Raw genomic sequence first — 12,532 nt, forward strand, 5'->3', positions numbered from 1 at the left:
TTCTGTGGTGGTTTGTTAAAATGCTTGTGTACATTTCAATTTTGTACTGCCAAAGATCAACACACTTCTTCACAATTTCACAGTTCTTAAGATTGAAATGAAACTCAAATCCCAGGAAAATATATTTAATCAAATGACTCCGTGTATTCCAAAAGCAAAATAATTGAATACAAAAATATTTAGTTTTTCAAGTATAAACTCAAAAGAGAATTTTTTAAAGCAAAAATAAACAGAGCACAAAGTAATGTCAAAATTCAAGTGTCAAACTCAACCTGTTTCCAAAATATAAATGTAAACAAATTCATCACTTTCCGCCATGTGAAGTGTTTTTTTTACAACTGTATGGTCAACGCAGCTCCTTCCACAGTCGACTGGTCATGAGGAGCAGGTGCCAGTTTCAGATTCAGCTGTCTTCCTCCAGCCGTTTCTCAGTTATTTCCTCTCAGCCGGCAGCGCACAAGTCGCTCGATGGTGTTTTTTTGCCCCCCCCCCAACTGCTCCTTCCAGGCAGCGCTGCCTCCAAGTGCCTAATCTTATTGCGGTGCCTGGAAGGAGCCGTGGGGGGCAGAAAACACAGATAAACGCACAAGTCACATGGCCCTCGCAGAATTGATGCACTGCAGTGCGGTGTGGAAGAGGTTTCTCAGCAGCCGAGGGGCCTGCTCGCACACTCCCTTCACCAGGGTGAGTGTGAGGGCCATCATGACTCGCTCCTGAGGTAGATGTTCCAGACCCACGCCCTGCCTCATCACCGTCCTCACCTCCTCGGTAAGGTAGTTTTTCCACTGCTGTAAAAGCACAATTCAACAAAAGGAATTATCGGTACGTGAAGGCAACACTTTGGTTATTTTGCGACTGGAAACGCCGCAAACTGTTAGGTCATCTTACTTAAGTTGTAATCGGAGTAACAGCACAAGCACAAATGATGCTTCTTCTGACTAGGGTGTGTATATCTTCGTCTGTAATCTTTTGACGTTTGATTCTGCACTTGTATCACAAACACCTTGGTGTACACTAGATGCAAAGTGGTGTTCAATTCATTACTGCAGGAATCAATATTGTACACACATTTCACAACTCGTATTTTCCTTTGGGATAAATAAAGTATCGATTATGTTTCATAAGTTGTTACAGCAATTTTTAACTTGATACCATTTGTCACACAGATTTGGTGCAAAATGTAACCCTTTTCGACCACTTGAGAAGAGGTCAAAATTGTCCAAAATACCACATTAAGACACTGTCTGTACAGGGATCATCACAACATCAACATCCACTGTGCCCAGAGCAGACTCACGTCAGAGGGGGAGGTGGTCAGGTTCCTGCTCAGGTTCTGGGTGGCCTGAGCAACAACAACGTGTTCGAGCTGGTCTGCAATTTCTCTCAGCCCTTCTGCGATCTGCTGGAGGTCCGCTGCCTCTGCACCGTTCCCTGTGGGGAAACAAGTTGCCCAAACATCAGTACACTTTAACATAACGTTTGTTTCTGGATTCAACAGCAAGGACAGGGGGAGAAATATACGTTTCCATGAATTAAAAATACAGCAATGAACCTTGATTTAAATCTATTTTAATATTATGGACTTCAATATCACACATTTGACCACTGTAGCACATATCATTTGATGATGTAGGTTTAAAAAGCATACAGTAATCAGTTGAGAGATGAATGTGGATGTAGGTTTGCATCCACTGAACTAGGGTTGGGCGGTAATACGGTATACTGCGGGGTCTTAAAAACAGCAACGGTATCAGTTTCAATACCGTCATTAAAACAAATGCAATGCACTTCTATAGGAGACAAGGATTAAATATTAATATAATTTATGTAATTATGTGTGGTTGTCATCACGTGACAGTGTGGAGGAGAAAGTAGTTTTTTGTAAGTTATGTTATTATTGTTTCAGTATTAGTGTTTGGTATTCAGTTTCTGAACGGACACAAGCCAACAGTTTGGTGACGCCGTCTGAGCCTTACGTCATCATTTTTAATTAGTCACGGTAATACCGTATACCGCGGTAAAATAGGGAGGAGGTTTGACGGTATCAAAATTACCGGCCAACCCTACACTGAACCATGACAAAGGTTTACAGCTTTCACTTTAACACACGGGCTTTGGTTACTTTCACTTTCACTTGAAACAACTTTGGGTGTGATAAAGTGGTGTCACTACCCGATGGGAGTCGAGTGCAGATGTGAGTTGCCCGTGCTCAGATTTGAATGGTTTACGGCATACGGCAACGCCAAGGGATCCGGCATACGTTGTAGCTGTCTATGATTGTTTGATGCCTAACGTTAGGTCAAAACGCCATTCAAGTGACAGCCTTTGCTGTGTTTGATTGCTAACTTGTAGCCAGCAGTGAACCAACTTCGTTATGTAGGTCCATTTTTACACTATGTACACTAATTTATAAAAAACATATTTTGTTACCATATGAAACACATGTTCCGTATGACTTAATTTGAAGTTTGAACCAGTTACACACTACTGTTGCTAACCTAAAACACTTTTAGCAATTCTACTTCTCAGTGATTAGAGTACTGTAAATGAAGTACACAGAGAAAGTGCAAATATACAATAAGTTCACCAAACACTACACAAGACCAATGCTGCAGACTGAGGAAAATATAATGGATTTCTCTCCATATACCCAAATCAGTCAACATGTCAACATGGAGAATCCCAACAACATGTCCCAGTTTCCATGCTACAGTACTACAGTAGTGTGCATAACACTGTTAGCTCAGCACACAACAGACAAACATAAAATACTGTATCCAGTACAGGTTACAATTACAGTAAACAGATCTGAAAAAAAACTGAAAATACAGTGGAGAAAATATCTGCTGCATTTTATATAGTGCCTAAACCTGATTGGTGTGTCTACCATTAAGCAATCATGTGTTTGCACACTTGATGGCTGTGATTCACAGGTCAGCTCAAAGGTGAGGTAATATTACAGTCAGTACTTTGGAATTGCAAGGAAGTGACATCATGATATATGTACTTCTGTGTCTAATGTATACAAGTGTGTTTAGTGTTTTGCAAATCACTGTGTGTATTGTTTAGCAAAAAGTGTGAAGCTGACATTGTGCTTATAGTGGTGCACATCTGGCCAATGTTTTGCCCCTTGAGTGTAAGGTTTTGATAATTGTGTAATACTTTTGATTTCAGTGTGTAAGCAATTGGCAAAAACTGTAAACTACATGTTTGAGTCACGAGCTTAATGTTTTCACAAGGACATGTTTACATTTGTTTTGATTTATCCAGCAAAAAGGCTTACATTTTGCTATTAGGCACATCACCCACAAACAAGCCTTTTGTGTGAAACAGCTGATTTGTTCTTTTGCGTACAAGGATTGGGACTCAGATTTCTAGTACTAATACATCACTAATAACACCAATATATGATCTTTGTACAGCTTTAAGTTACTGACTGAGTTACTCACTAGGCCACTGCAGTTCCAGTGAAGGCTGAATATCATCTAGAGCAGTGATGCGACTAGGCAGGTGGCCATCAGTTTCAATGTCTCCGTCTTCCAGAGCGTCTTTGAAGTTGATGTCCCGGGTAAGATTCAAATCCTTGCCCAGGGAGAGAAGCTCCTTCCCGTATTCTGAAGTTCTGCAGTCAGCTTGAAGGAAGGCCAACACGACCAGGGCGGCGGCGTTTTGCCCACTGGTCAGATCCCCCAGGTTATCCATCGATAACGTCTCTCGGTCTTTTTAATTTAGACAAGAATAATGAAGATAACGTTATCAATGTTCGTTAATGAAGACACTCACTAAAGTGATAAAGAAAACAACTCGCTTAACGTTAACCCACTCAAAAAGTTACAAGGAAGAGGAAAGTGACTAAAGTAGCCTACTAGCTAGTTTATGAAACTAAACTAGATAACGTCAGCTAGCTACATTTCTCGTCTAACGGGTAAGTTAGCTTGAAATATAAGCTAAAGCTAACATTAGTTTAACATTAACTTTCGAGCATCTAAAAGTTAACTTTAACTTTAAAGTAAAACCGGAGAGCGTCGCTAAATAGGTTTCGACAGTATGGCTAATTCCACTCACATTCGTTTCTTATGCCGGGTAGCTTTTAGCGAACTTTCTATAAATAACTTTCATAAGATAAATTTCGTACACCAGTCAGGCTGAGGTCGCTAGTCCGTGTGACAGATTCTGTTATTGTCATGCGGGTTATTGGGAGGAGGGGAGGAGGGGGGGGGGGGGGTGACTCATGATGCCTTCAAGCACGGTCGGAAAATACATGTATCGAAATTCAATACTTTGTAATTTGTTTGTGTGGACTCACCACAGGGGATTTCGTATATATATATACACACATTTTCACTAGAATATATATATATATATATATATATATATTCTATAGAAAATGATAAAGTATTATGTATATATTCTATAGAAATGACAATATTGTAAATGAGTTGTGGATACCTTCTATAGAAATTACAAAGTATTGCATTTTGAACAACGTAACCTACTTTTTACTTGGAATCTAATTTTCTACAAATGTATTTTAAGTTGAGTAAAATGTCTTTAAAGTAACAGTACTTTTACTTGAGTACAGTATTCTAGAACTCTTTCCACCTCTGCCTGACTCATACATGCAGACACAAAGAAACAGATGCAGCCTCTTGTCCCCTTAAATATGGGGTCTAACCAAATTCCTGCATAGTCCATTGAACATAGCTTTTTTTTTTTTTTTTTTCTTTTAATAAAAGGTATCCAAAACTAATTTACAATATTGTCATTTCTATAGAATATATACACAATACTTTCTAATTTCTATAGTATATATGAAGAAATTAGAAAGTATACAGTCTGTAAATCCCTTATTTACTGCAAGTCTAACAGAAAATATGGTTATAAATCACATGGCATGCTCTAAAAAATATGTTCAGCATGATGCTCATACTTCCTCAATCCACCCCGTCACTGTTTCATATACATCGTCATACAGTTGGCTGGAGTTCTAGATAAGAGCAACACAACACTGGAAAGTCCCTGTGTGGTTTTGTCCAACATTTTGAACACGCCATACATATATATATATACATATATATATATATATATATATATATATATATATATACATATATATCACATACATATATATACACATATATATATATATATATACATATATATATACATATATATATATATATATATATACACATATACACATATATACACACATATATATATATACACATATATATATATACACATATATATATATATATACACATATACACATATATACACACATATATATATATATACACACACACACACATATACACACACACATATATACACACACACACACACACACATATACACACACACATATACACACACACATATATATACACACACACACACATATACACACACACATATATACACACACACATATATACACACACACACACATACACACATATACACACACATATACACACACACATATACACACACACATATATACACACACACCATTTGATTTGATTTATATATACACACATATATACATACACACATACATATATATATACATACACATATACACACACACACACACATCCCATTTGATTTGATTTATATATATACACACATACATACACACATATATACATACATATACATACATACACACATATATACATACACGTACACACACATATACACACACACCCCATTTGATTTGATTTAGCTCTGCAAGTCTTGTCAGGTACACCTGACAAGACTTGCAGAGCTAAATTCAAATAAGAAAAGGAACAACAACCAATAAAATGCTTCAAATGTTTATTTACAGTTTAAAAACAGTACAAAAACAGTACACTGTTCTGCAAGTAGTTACAGCTCCCCTCTGCCAGAAAATCACTTGAAGTGAGTCAGTCAGATAAGTCCTGGAGTTCACAGCTCTGCACCCCTCTGAAGACTCATAGGACTGTCCATCCAGTTATTTCAATCTGTTCCAACATAATCTCTGCTGGATAGGGAATACTGTCACACTGTCTTCTCCTAGACACGCTACATGTTTACGTCAGACTGGTTGCAGAAGGACTCGCATATAATCAGAACAAAGAACAGGCATGTGGGCCTCACAATGTCCTATCAGACTCCATACCCTAGGCAACCAAAGCTCATGGATCGCTCAGTCTTCCTACCAACAAGCCTCCTTCCTGCTCCCATCTTAGCAGGGAGTTTCAGCAAAGCTGCCTGTCGAGCCTCCTGGAGCTCTCTGTGAAGAAAATGGAAATAAGTGTTTTTTTTTTTTTAACTAGAATCAGCATGCAAGTTTTTAAGAATGAATGAATGAATGAAGCCCTCTTACTTTTCAAGCATGGCTGTCCTGAACTTCTCTACATTGAGCTCTCTTCGTAGCTGAGCGGCCACCCTCCCAGTCCTCTCCTCCCTCAAGACCGTGTGCTTGCAAAGCTCCCTGGCAGATGGCCGCTTCATCAGGTCTGGATCCAGCATCAACTAACAAAGAAAACACAAATAAACACAAAAAAAGGTGTTTTCAATAAGCTATGCTAGTGACAAGAGCAAATGGTATTCATACAGGTAGTAGTTAAATAAGAGTAGAAAGAGCAGAAATAAGAGTACCTGAAGTAGGCCTCTGAAGAGAGGGGACAGCTCCTTTGGCAGTTTGGGGAGCTGCCCCTCTCTAAGGCTGTGCCACTCATCTCCATTTTGAGGCAGTGGAGGAGCGCCGGATGCCAGCAGAATCGTGAGGCCCAGAGCAAAGATGTCTGCCTTGGGCAGGTGGCTGTAATCCTGGTGAGCAGAGAGACTGCTGACATGAACACTTAAAAACAATGCAAATACAGCTGGACCTCTGAATTTCTTCTTTTTCAGTTTCTTTAAACCTACAGTGAAGTACAACCGACTCGGACCCCAAGCCTACTTTTTCTGTAATTCAGTAATTGTTCTGCAAAATGTTTACCTCATGCAGGATCTCAGTGGCCAGAAAGCGGCTGTCCCCTTCCTCAACTTGAGGACTGTTGGTTGATGACACATGACCCAGATCCCCTGCAGAAAACAAGAATCAGACTTGACAGCAAACACAAATTTCAGGTAGAATGTCCAACATTAAAAAGGTCCCATATTGTAAAAAGTAAGATATCCATACATTTGTTTGATTATAAAGCACATCAAGGTACTACATAAATACAGTAAAAGAACGCTCATTCCACAGAAAAGTGTACACAGCCCATATTCAAAAACTGTGCTTTTTAAAAAAAGGAGCCGTCAGGACTTCCTTAAGGTTGTGATGTCACAACTAATTAGAGCCCGATCGATTTTTAAGGCCGATCGATAAATATTTGGCGATTTAAAAATTCGATATTTATCCAGGAAAAACAAAACAAAAAATCCAGAAACGCGTAACAAAACAAACAGATGTATAAAAATACAAACTTAAGATATGAAACAAAGTCCTTTGAACAAAAACAATAAAAAAAATCAAATCAAAGTGTTGCCAACAGGGAGGTTGTAGAGCGCCCGCTGGTGGACAGACTATGCAACACCAACACTCAGAACATGGTTGAAGGGTGTTTCTCCGTTTTCATTTTATTTTTTAAATATTAATTTATCGGCCATTATAAATGCCGATACTGATAGTTTGGAAAATGCCTAATATCAGCCGATAATCAGTCCCTCCAGAAAAACGTGATTATGTGATCGCATAATTCAATGCATAATCAGCCAAAGTCCTCATATTTATGTGGGGGCCGCATTTTTTCAAATATGCCACATTTCTGCACAAAATATGCTTGCATGATGTCATAATCCCCGCATTTTCGTTGCAAAAAAGTCACATATCTTAGCAGAAAGTTGAAAAAAAAGTTGCGTTTACTTCACACAAGAGCAGCCATTTTCCCGTTGCCATGGGAACGTTGTGACGTAATTACGCGACGTGAACATCGAAAAGCTGCAAACCCCGCGATGAAGCCGCAGTTTTTGCAAGTTCCCGCAATTTTATCACATAAATATCCCGCATATTCCATCGCATTTTTTAAGAAAACATGCCGCATAATCAAGGATTTTTGCCCGCAACAAGCTAAAAAAAACCTCAATATGACTAATATACAACTATATATTAGTAACATGTTCTAGAGGAAACCCAAAATACAAGTAGAACCTGAAAATGAACATATGTCCCCTTTAAAAATATAATACCAATTTTGTAAATGACTCCTGCTGATGTGCTTCGGTCATCTTCCTCCTCGCTCTCGCCTTCACCTGCTGCACTTGTGCTGGAACGCTGGCAAATGAATATATTACCTACAAAGAATTAAAACAAGGCAGGTTTTTTTCCCCAGGCACAAGAGACTTTAGATTTAGACTGAAGAAATGCAAACTGAGAACTGCCAAATGAGACTTACTTGGTTTGATGTCCAGGTGTACGAGGCCTGAGCTGTGGATGTATTTTAGCCCCATAGACACTTGTAAGAGCAAATCTTTCAACTCTGCCTCTGAAAACAGCTCATCCTGCACCTTCTTCTTCACAATCACTTCACTGAGACTTCCACCTGGCACCCACACATTGACGTTATCAAAACCACAGAATTCAATCTAGTTCACCTAAATGTTATTTGGAATTTCATTTCGTTCAAGTCTTCCTAAACTTTTTGGTTGTAAAAGGAAACCTACCATCACAGTATTCATTCTGAATGATCATGTGATCATCCTCTGCCCATGCTGAATAATAGCGTACAACATGTGGGTGGTGCCCAAGAACAGCATGCGCATACACTTCTTTTAGAGCCAGCTGCCTGAGAGGATATAAAAAAATAAAATAAAAATGGTCACATTTCCCTCCATGTTTTAATTTGGTTTCTGACTTGATCAAATGTATCCGTCTCTGGCACAGAGCGACACACTGCTGACTCACTCGTCGGCAGAGCCTGCCAGGGGTCGGCGAGAGCGTTTTATGGCGTACAAGCAACCATCCAGCCTCTTCACACACTTGTAAACTGCACCAAACTCGCCCACGCCAATGCACTCCAGCTCCAGGAACTCACTCTCATAGCGAGACAGCATGAAGGCTTGGACAGCTCGCCTCTGCCAGATAAACAGATGGAGGGCCTTGTGGTAAAACCAAAGACATTTCATAAGAACACACGTCACTTTCAGTCAGGAGAACCGGGTTTTTCTTTGATGCTTCACCAAATATGGTAGCGCTTCCACGGGGAAATGGTTTTGTGAAGAGTCTGATGGATCTTCCTTTTTTTGTTTTTTTGGAGATTCCTTAGAGAAATCCCAGAAGTAGGACTGACAGCATGTAATTATGGACAAAACAAGAAGTGAGGAGGCAGACGGAGATGACAAAGCCCAATTATGAAATCATATCAGAGAGCATCCGAGAGGGAGGGTTACATCCAACAGAAAGGCACAGATAAAAATAGTTGTACCTTTGGTGGGAGAAAGGCTTCATCATCCTCCTCAGATGACGTTAGGCTGTGTTTCAACCTGGAAGATGAAAAGGGCCTTTAGACCTTTAAGACTGCTTTAGTAAGGGATTAAAAAAAGAGTCAGGCCTATGCGTAAGGGTGCCAAAAATACAAAGACGGAGAATTCAAACTATTTTATTTTCGCCCTCAGTGCACTGTTTGGGGAGTCTACCAGCAAATTAAAACAGCTCTAATTTGGAAACCTAAACCACAATACAAGTGGACTAAGTTCCCTGTGCTGTGAGATGTTCTAAATTACACATTTGGGCAAGTTCCCACACATGATCTTCAAAATAAATCCCCATCTGGGAGTAATAATGATGGGCACATACTAGAGCTACACAATTATCCAAATCGCAATATTTGTTAAAGGCAAAATGTGTCAACCCATTCTGAATGAAGTATTGTGGTGCTGCAGAGACAGCCCAGCCTACAAATGCTATCCTACAGACTAAAAATAAATACATCTTTGTTTGGTAAAGATCCTCGCAAAATTCACATTATAACCATTTAAATATTTGTTCATGAAATTGAGAATACAAAAATGATCATTACCTCCAATATCGGGAATCATATCGCAATATCAGTCAAAAATAAATCGCAATTAGATATTTTCCTCATATGGTGCAGCCTGAGCACATACTGGCGTTTACAATTCATACCCTTACATATCTACGATACAGCATAAAGCAGTAGTACCTGCGCCCATAATCATCCTCATCATCACTCCTGCAATAGTTCTTCCACTGCTGCTCGCTGTTCCTGCGGACCGTGTCAGGGGTGAAAGGATTCACATTGACAGAAGGTGCCTGGATGAGGTTAGGAGCAGCTGAGGAGAAACGCAGGGATCTCTGAAGGAAACTTATCTTTCTGCTGGAGCAAGGCTGGGACGACTTTGATAGTAGGCTCTGCAGGAAAACAAATAAAAATAAAAAAGACAGAAATGCAAGTCATCCCACTGAAGTTAAACTGGTAGAACATGTGAGACCACAGAGGCACACTAAGGCTACGTTCACACTGCAAGTCTTAATGCTTAATTTGGATTTTTTGCTCAGATCTGATTTTTTGTTTGGCTGTTCACATGACCTTTTAAAATGTGGCCTATATCAGATTCTAGTGTGAACTGTTTGCGGTTTTGAACTGACCCGCATGCGCAAAAGAACAATAACAATGACATCAGATGCAGCACGCCGTTGCACTGAAGTTAGGGAGGTTATGGAGGAAGGAGGCATTTTGGCTTTTATTTCAAAATGTTTGCGTCATGGCCAAATTGGCTTCTTTAAATTTAGCTTTAAGGCTCTTCACCTTCCTTTGACACTGCAGCCACGTTCTCCTGCGTCCCCGTTCTTCCATTTCGTTTGCTATTTTTTCAAAAACGGAGCGGTTACGGTATGATCCTTCTAGTTTTGATTGAATTGAAGTATCGCCCCATACACTAATTAGGTCCAACACCTCCCTCTCCCTCCATTGACTCGCTCCATCACTGTTCTCCATTTTGTAGGCCTAGTCAAGTTTTTAATTTTACTGTCTGCGTCTAGGGCTAACTCCCGGCGGCGCATAATTGTGACAGTTGTCGATGTAGTTTGACGTAAAAGTCGCATCAAATCCGCCTTGGTTGTTCACACTGCGGCCGCGTTGAAAAAAAAATTAAATAATTAAAAAAAAAAAATCAGACCTGGGTCTGATTCAGGACCACATATGGAAGTGGTCTAACTCTGATTTAAAAAAAAAAAAAAAAAATCACATCTGGGCCAGATTTGAGTGTTCACACTCCTTCTGAAGAAGTCTGACCTAGTCACTTGACCCCAAATTATTATTATTATTTTTTTTTTTTTTTAAATAAATCAGATTTGGGCTACTTTTGCCTGCAGTTTGAACGTAGCCCAAGGGACAACCAATCTGAATTAGTCCCCACCTTGGGTGTGCTGGGAGAGTCACAGAGCCTCAGTTTCCTCCAGGAAGCGTACGGTATGGGGCTGGTGCACTGCAAAGGGGATGATAAGGTGTGGTTTCTACTGCGGTGGCGTTGCACCCTGGGCGTCCTGGACGCAGAGCTGGGACTGTGGATCCTGGGACTTCGGAGGCTGGAGGTGCAGTCATCAGAGCTGTTGTCACTGCTGCTCCCCTCCTCGCCACAGCTAGAGAAGTCCAGCTGCTGGCTGATCTCGTCAAACAACATCGCCATGCCTGGGACCTGAGTTTAGGGGCAAAGGTTGAATGCTTAATCCCGCATTTGACTGCCCTTAGAAAGCAAAAATACTTTACGGTTTTAAATGTGGGATTGATGTTATGCATAAAGTTATCAGGCCTGCATTTAAGTCTCTTTAGGAAGATGAGGAAACAAAACATGTCAACCTCTACACCAGTAGGCCTATATACCCTATAAACATATTATAAGGGATACCCTATATCATACTGGATAGATATATATCTATCTCCAGTATGATATAGGGTCACAAGATCACTTTTGACTTCCACTACCACAACATAAGTCCCATAATTTAACCAATAACTTTGCTTTTAAGACCTTCTTCCTTATCATATAGGGCGATTGAACAGCAGCTTTCCAGTCACGCTGTGATGTCATTTTCAGACTCACCTGAAAGCTCAACAGGTTCTTCACAAAGTGGTCAACAACATACACATCATGATGCACGTTTGAGTAATAGTGTGTGCTTATCATGTATACTCACTAACACGTCGCATCCCGCACCACCACCACCACGCTTGAATTTCGCGCCCTGTATGTAAATGACTTCCTGTTTAAATAAACTACGCCACCGGGTTAACACAGCTAGCTCTCTGATTGGCTGAATTGTTCTTAAACCACACACCTGACTTTAAGATGGCTGTTAACAAATGCGTAAGCAACTTTGAACAGCGTTACCATAAAAACTATGAAAATCGAACTAACAAAAGGCACATGGATGCATAGGCTATGTATAATGTTATCAAGAAAACTACATATTCAAATTTAAAGTAATTAAACTAGCATGAAGGAATGCGTATGGAGTACAACGGACACACTATAGCTGAATGTCCTTACGACT

General features: G+C 39.8%; 2 protein-coding genes across 2 annotated transcripts; both read right to left on the reverse strand.

The window, feature by feature from the left end:
• Nucleotides 1-111: 111 nt before the first annotated feature.
• On the reverse strand, nucleotides 112-4,177 carry bida (BH3 interacting domain death agonist). Its single transcript, XM_078257894.1, has 4 exons — nucleotides 4,066-4,177; nucleotides 3,450-3,719; nucleotides 1,298-1,431; nucleotides 112-788 (listed from the first exon to the last, which is right to left on the reverse strand). Exons 2-4 carry the CDS (start codon nucleotides 3,700-3,702, stop codon nucleotides 591-593), a joined length of 585 nt encoding a protein of 194 aa, XP_078114020.1. The 5' UTR covers nucleotides 3,703-3,719; nucleotides 4,066-4,177; the 3' UTR covers nucleotides 112-590.
• Nucleotides 4,178-5,813: 1,636 nt separating this feature from the next.
• Nucleotides 5,814-12,322, reverse strand: wee2 (WEE2 oocyte meiosis inhibiting kinase). The gene is made up of 12 exons (XM_078257895.1): nucleotides 12,176-12,322; nucleotides 11,398-11,676; nucleotides 10,182-10,390; nucleotides 9,444-9,501; nucleotides 8,924-9,093; nucleotides 8,683-8,804; nucleotides 8,415-8,561; nucleotides 8,209-8,313; nucleotides 6,974-7,059; nucleotides 6,634-6,804; nucleotides 6,359-6,507; nucleotides 5,814-6,265 (listed from the first exon to the last, which is right to left on the reverse strand). Exons 2-12 carry the CDS (start codon nucleotides 11,665-11,667, stop codon nucleotides 6,139-6,141), a joined length of 1,614 nt encoding a protein of 537 aa, XP_078114021.1. The 5' UTR covers nucleotides 11,668-11,676; nucleotides 12,176-12,322; the 3' UTR covers nucleotides 5,814-6,138.
• Nucleotides 12,323-12,532: the final 210 nt, after the last annotated feature.

Source organism: Sander vitreus, chromosome 8 (assembly GCF_031162955.1).
Source record: "Sander vitreus isolate 19-12246 chromosome 8, sanVit1, whole genome shotgun sequence".
NCBI classification, from domain to species: Eukaryota; Metazoa; Chordata; class Actinopteri; order Perciformes; family Percidae; genus Sander; species Sander vitreus.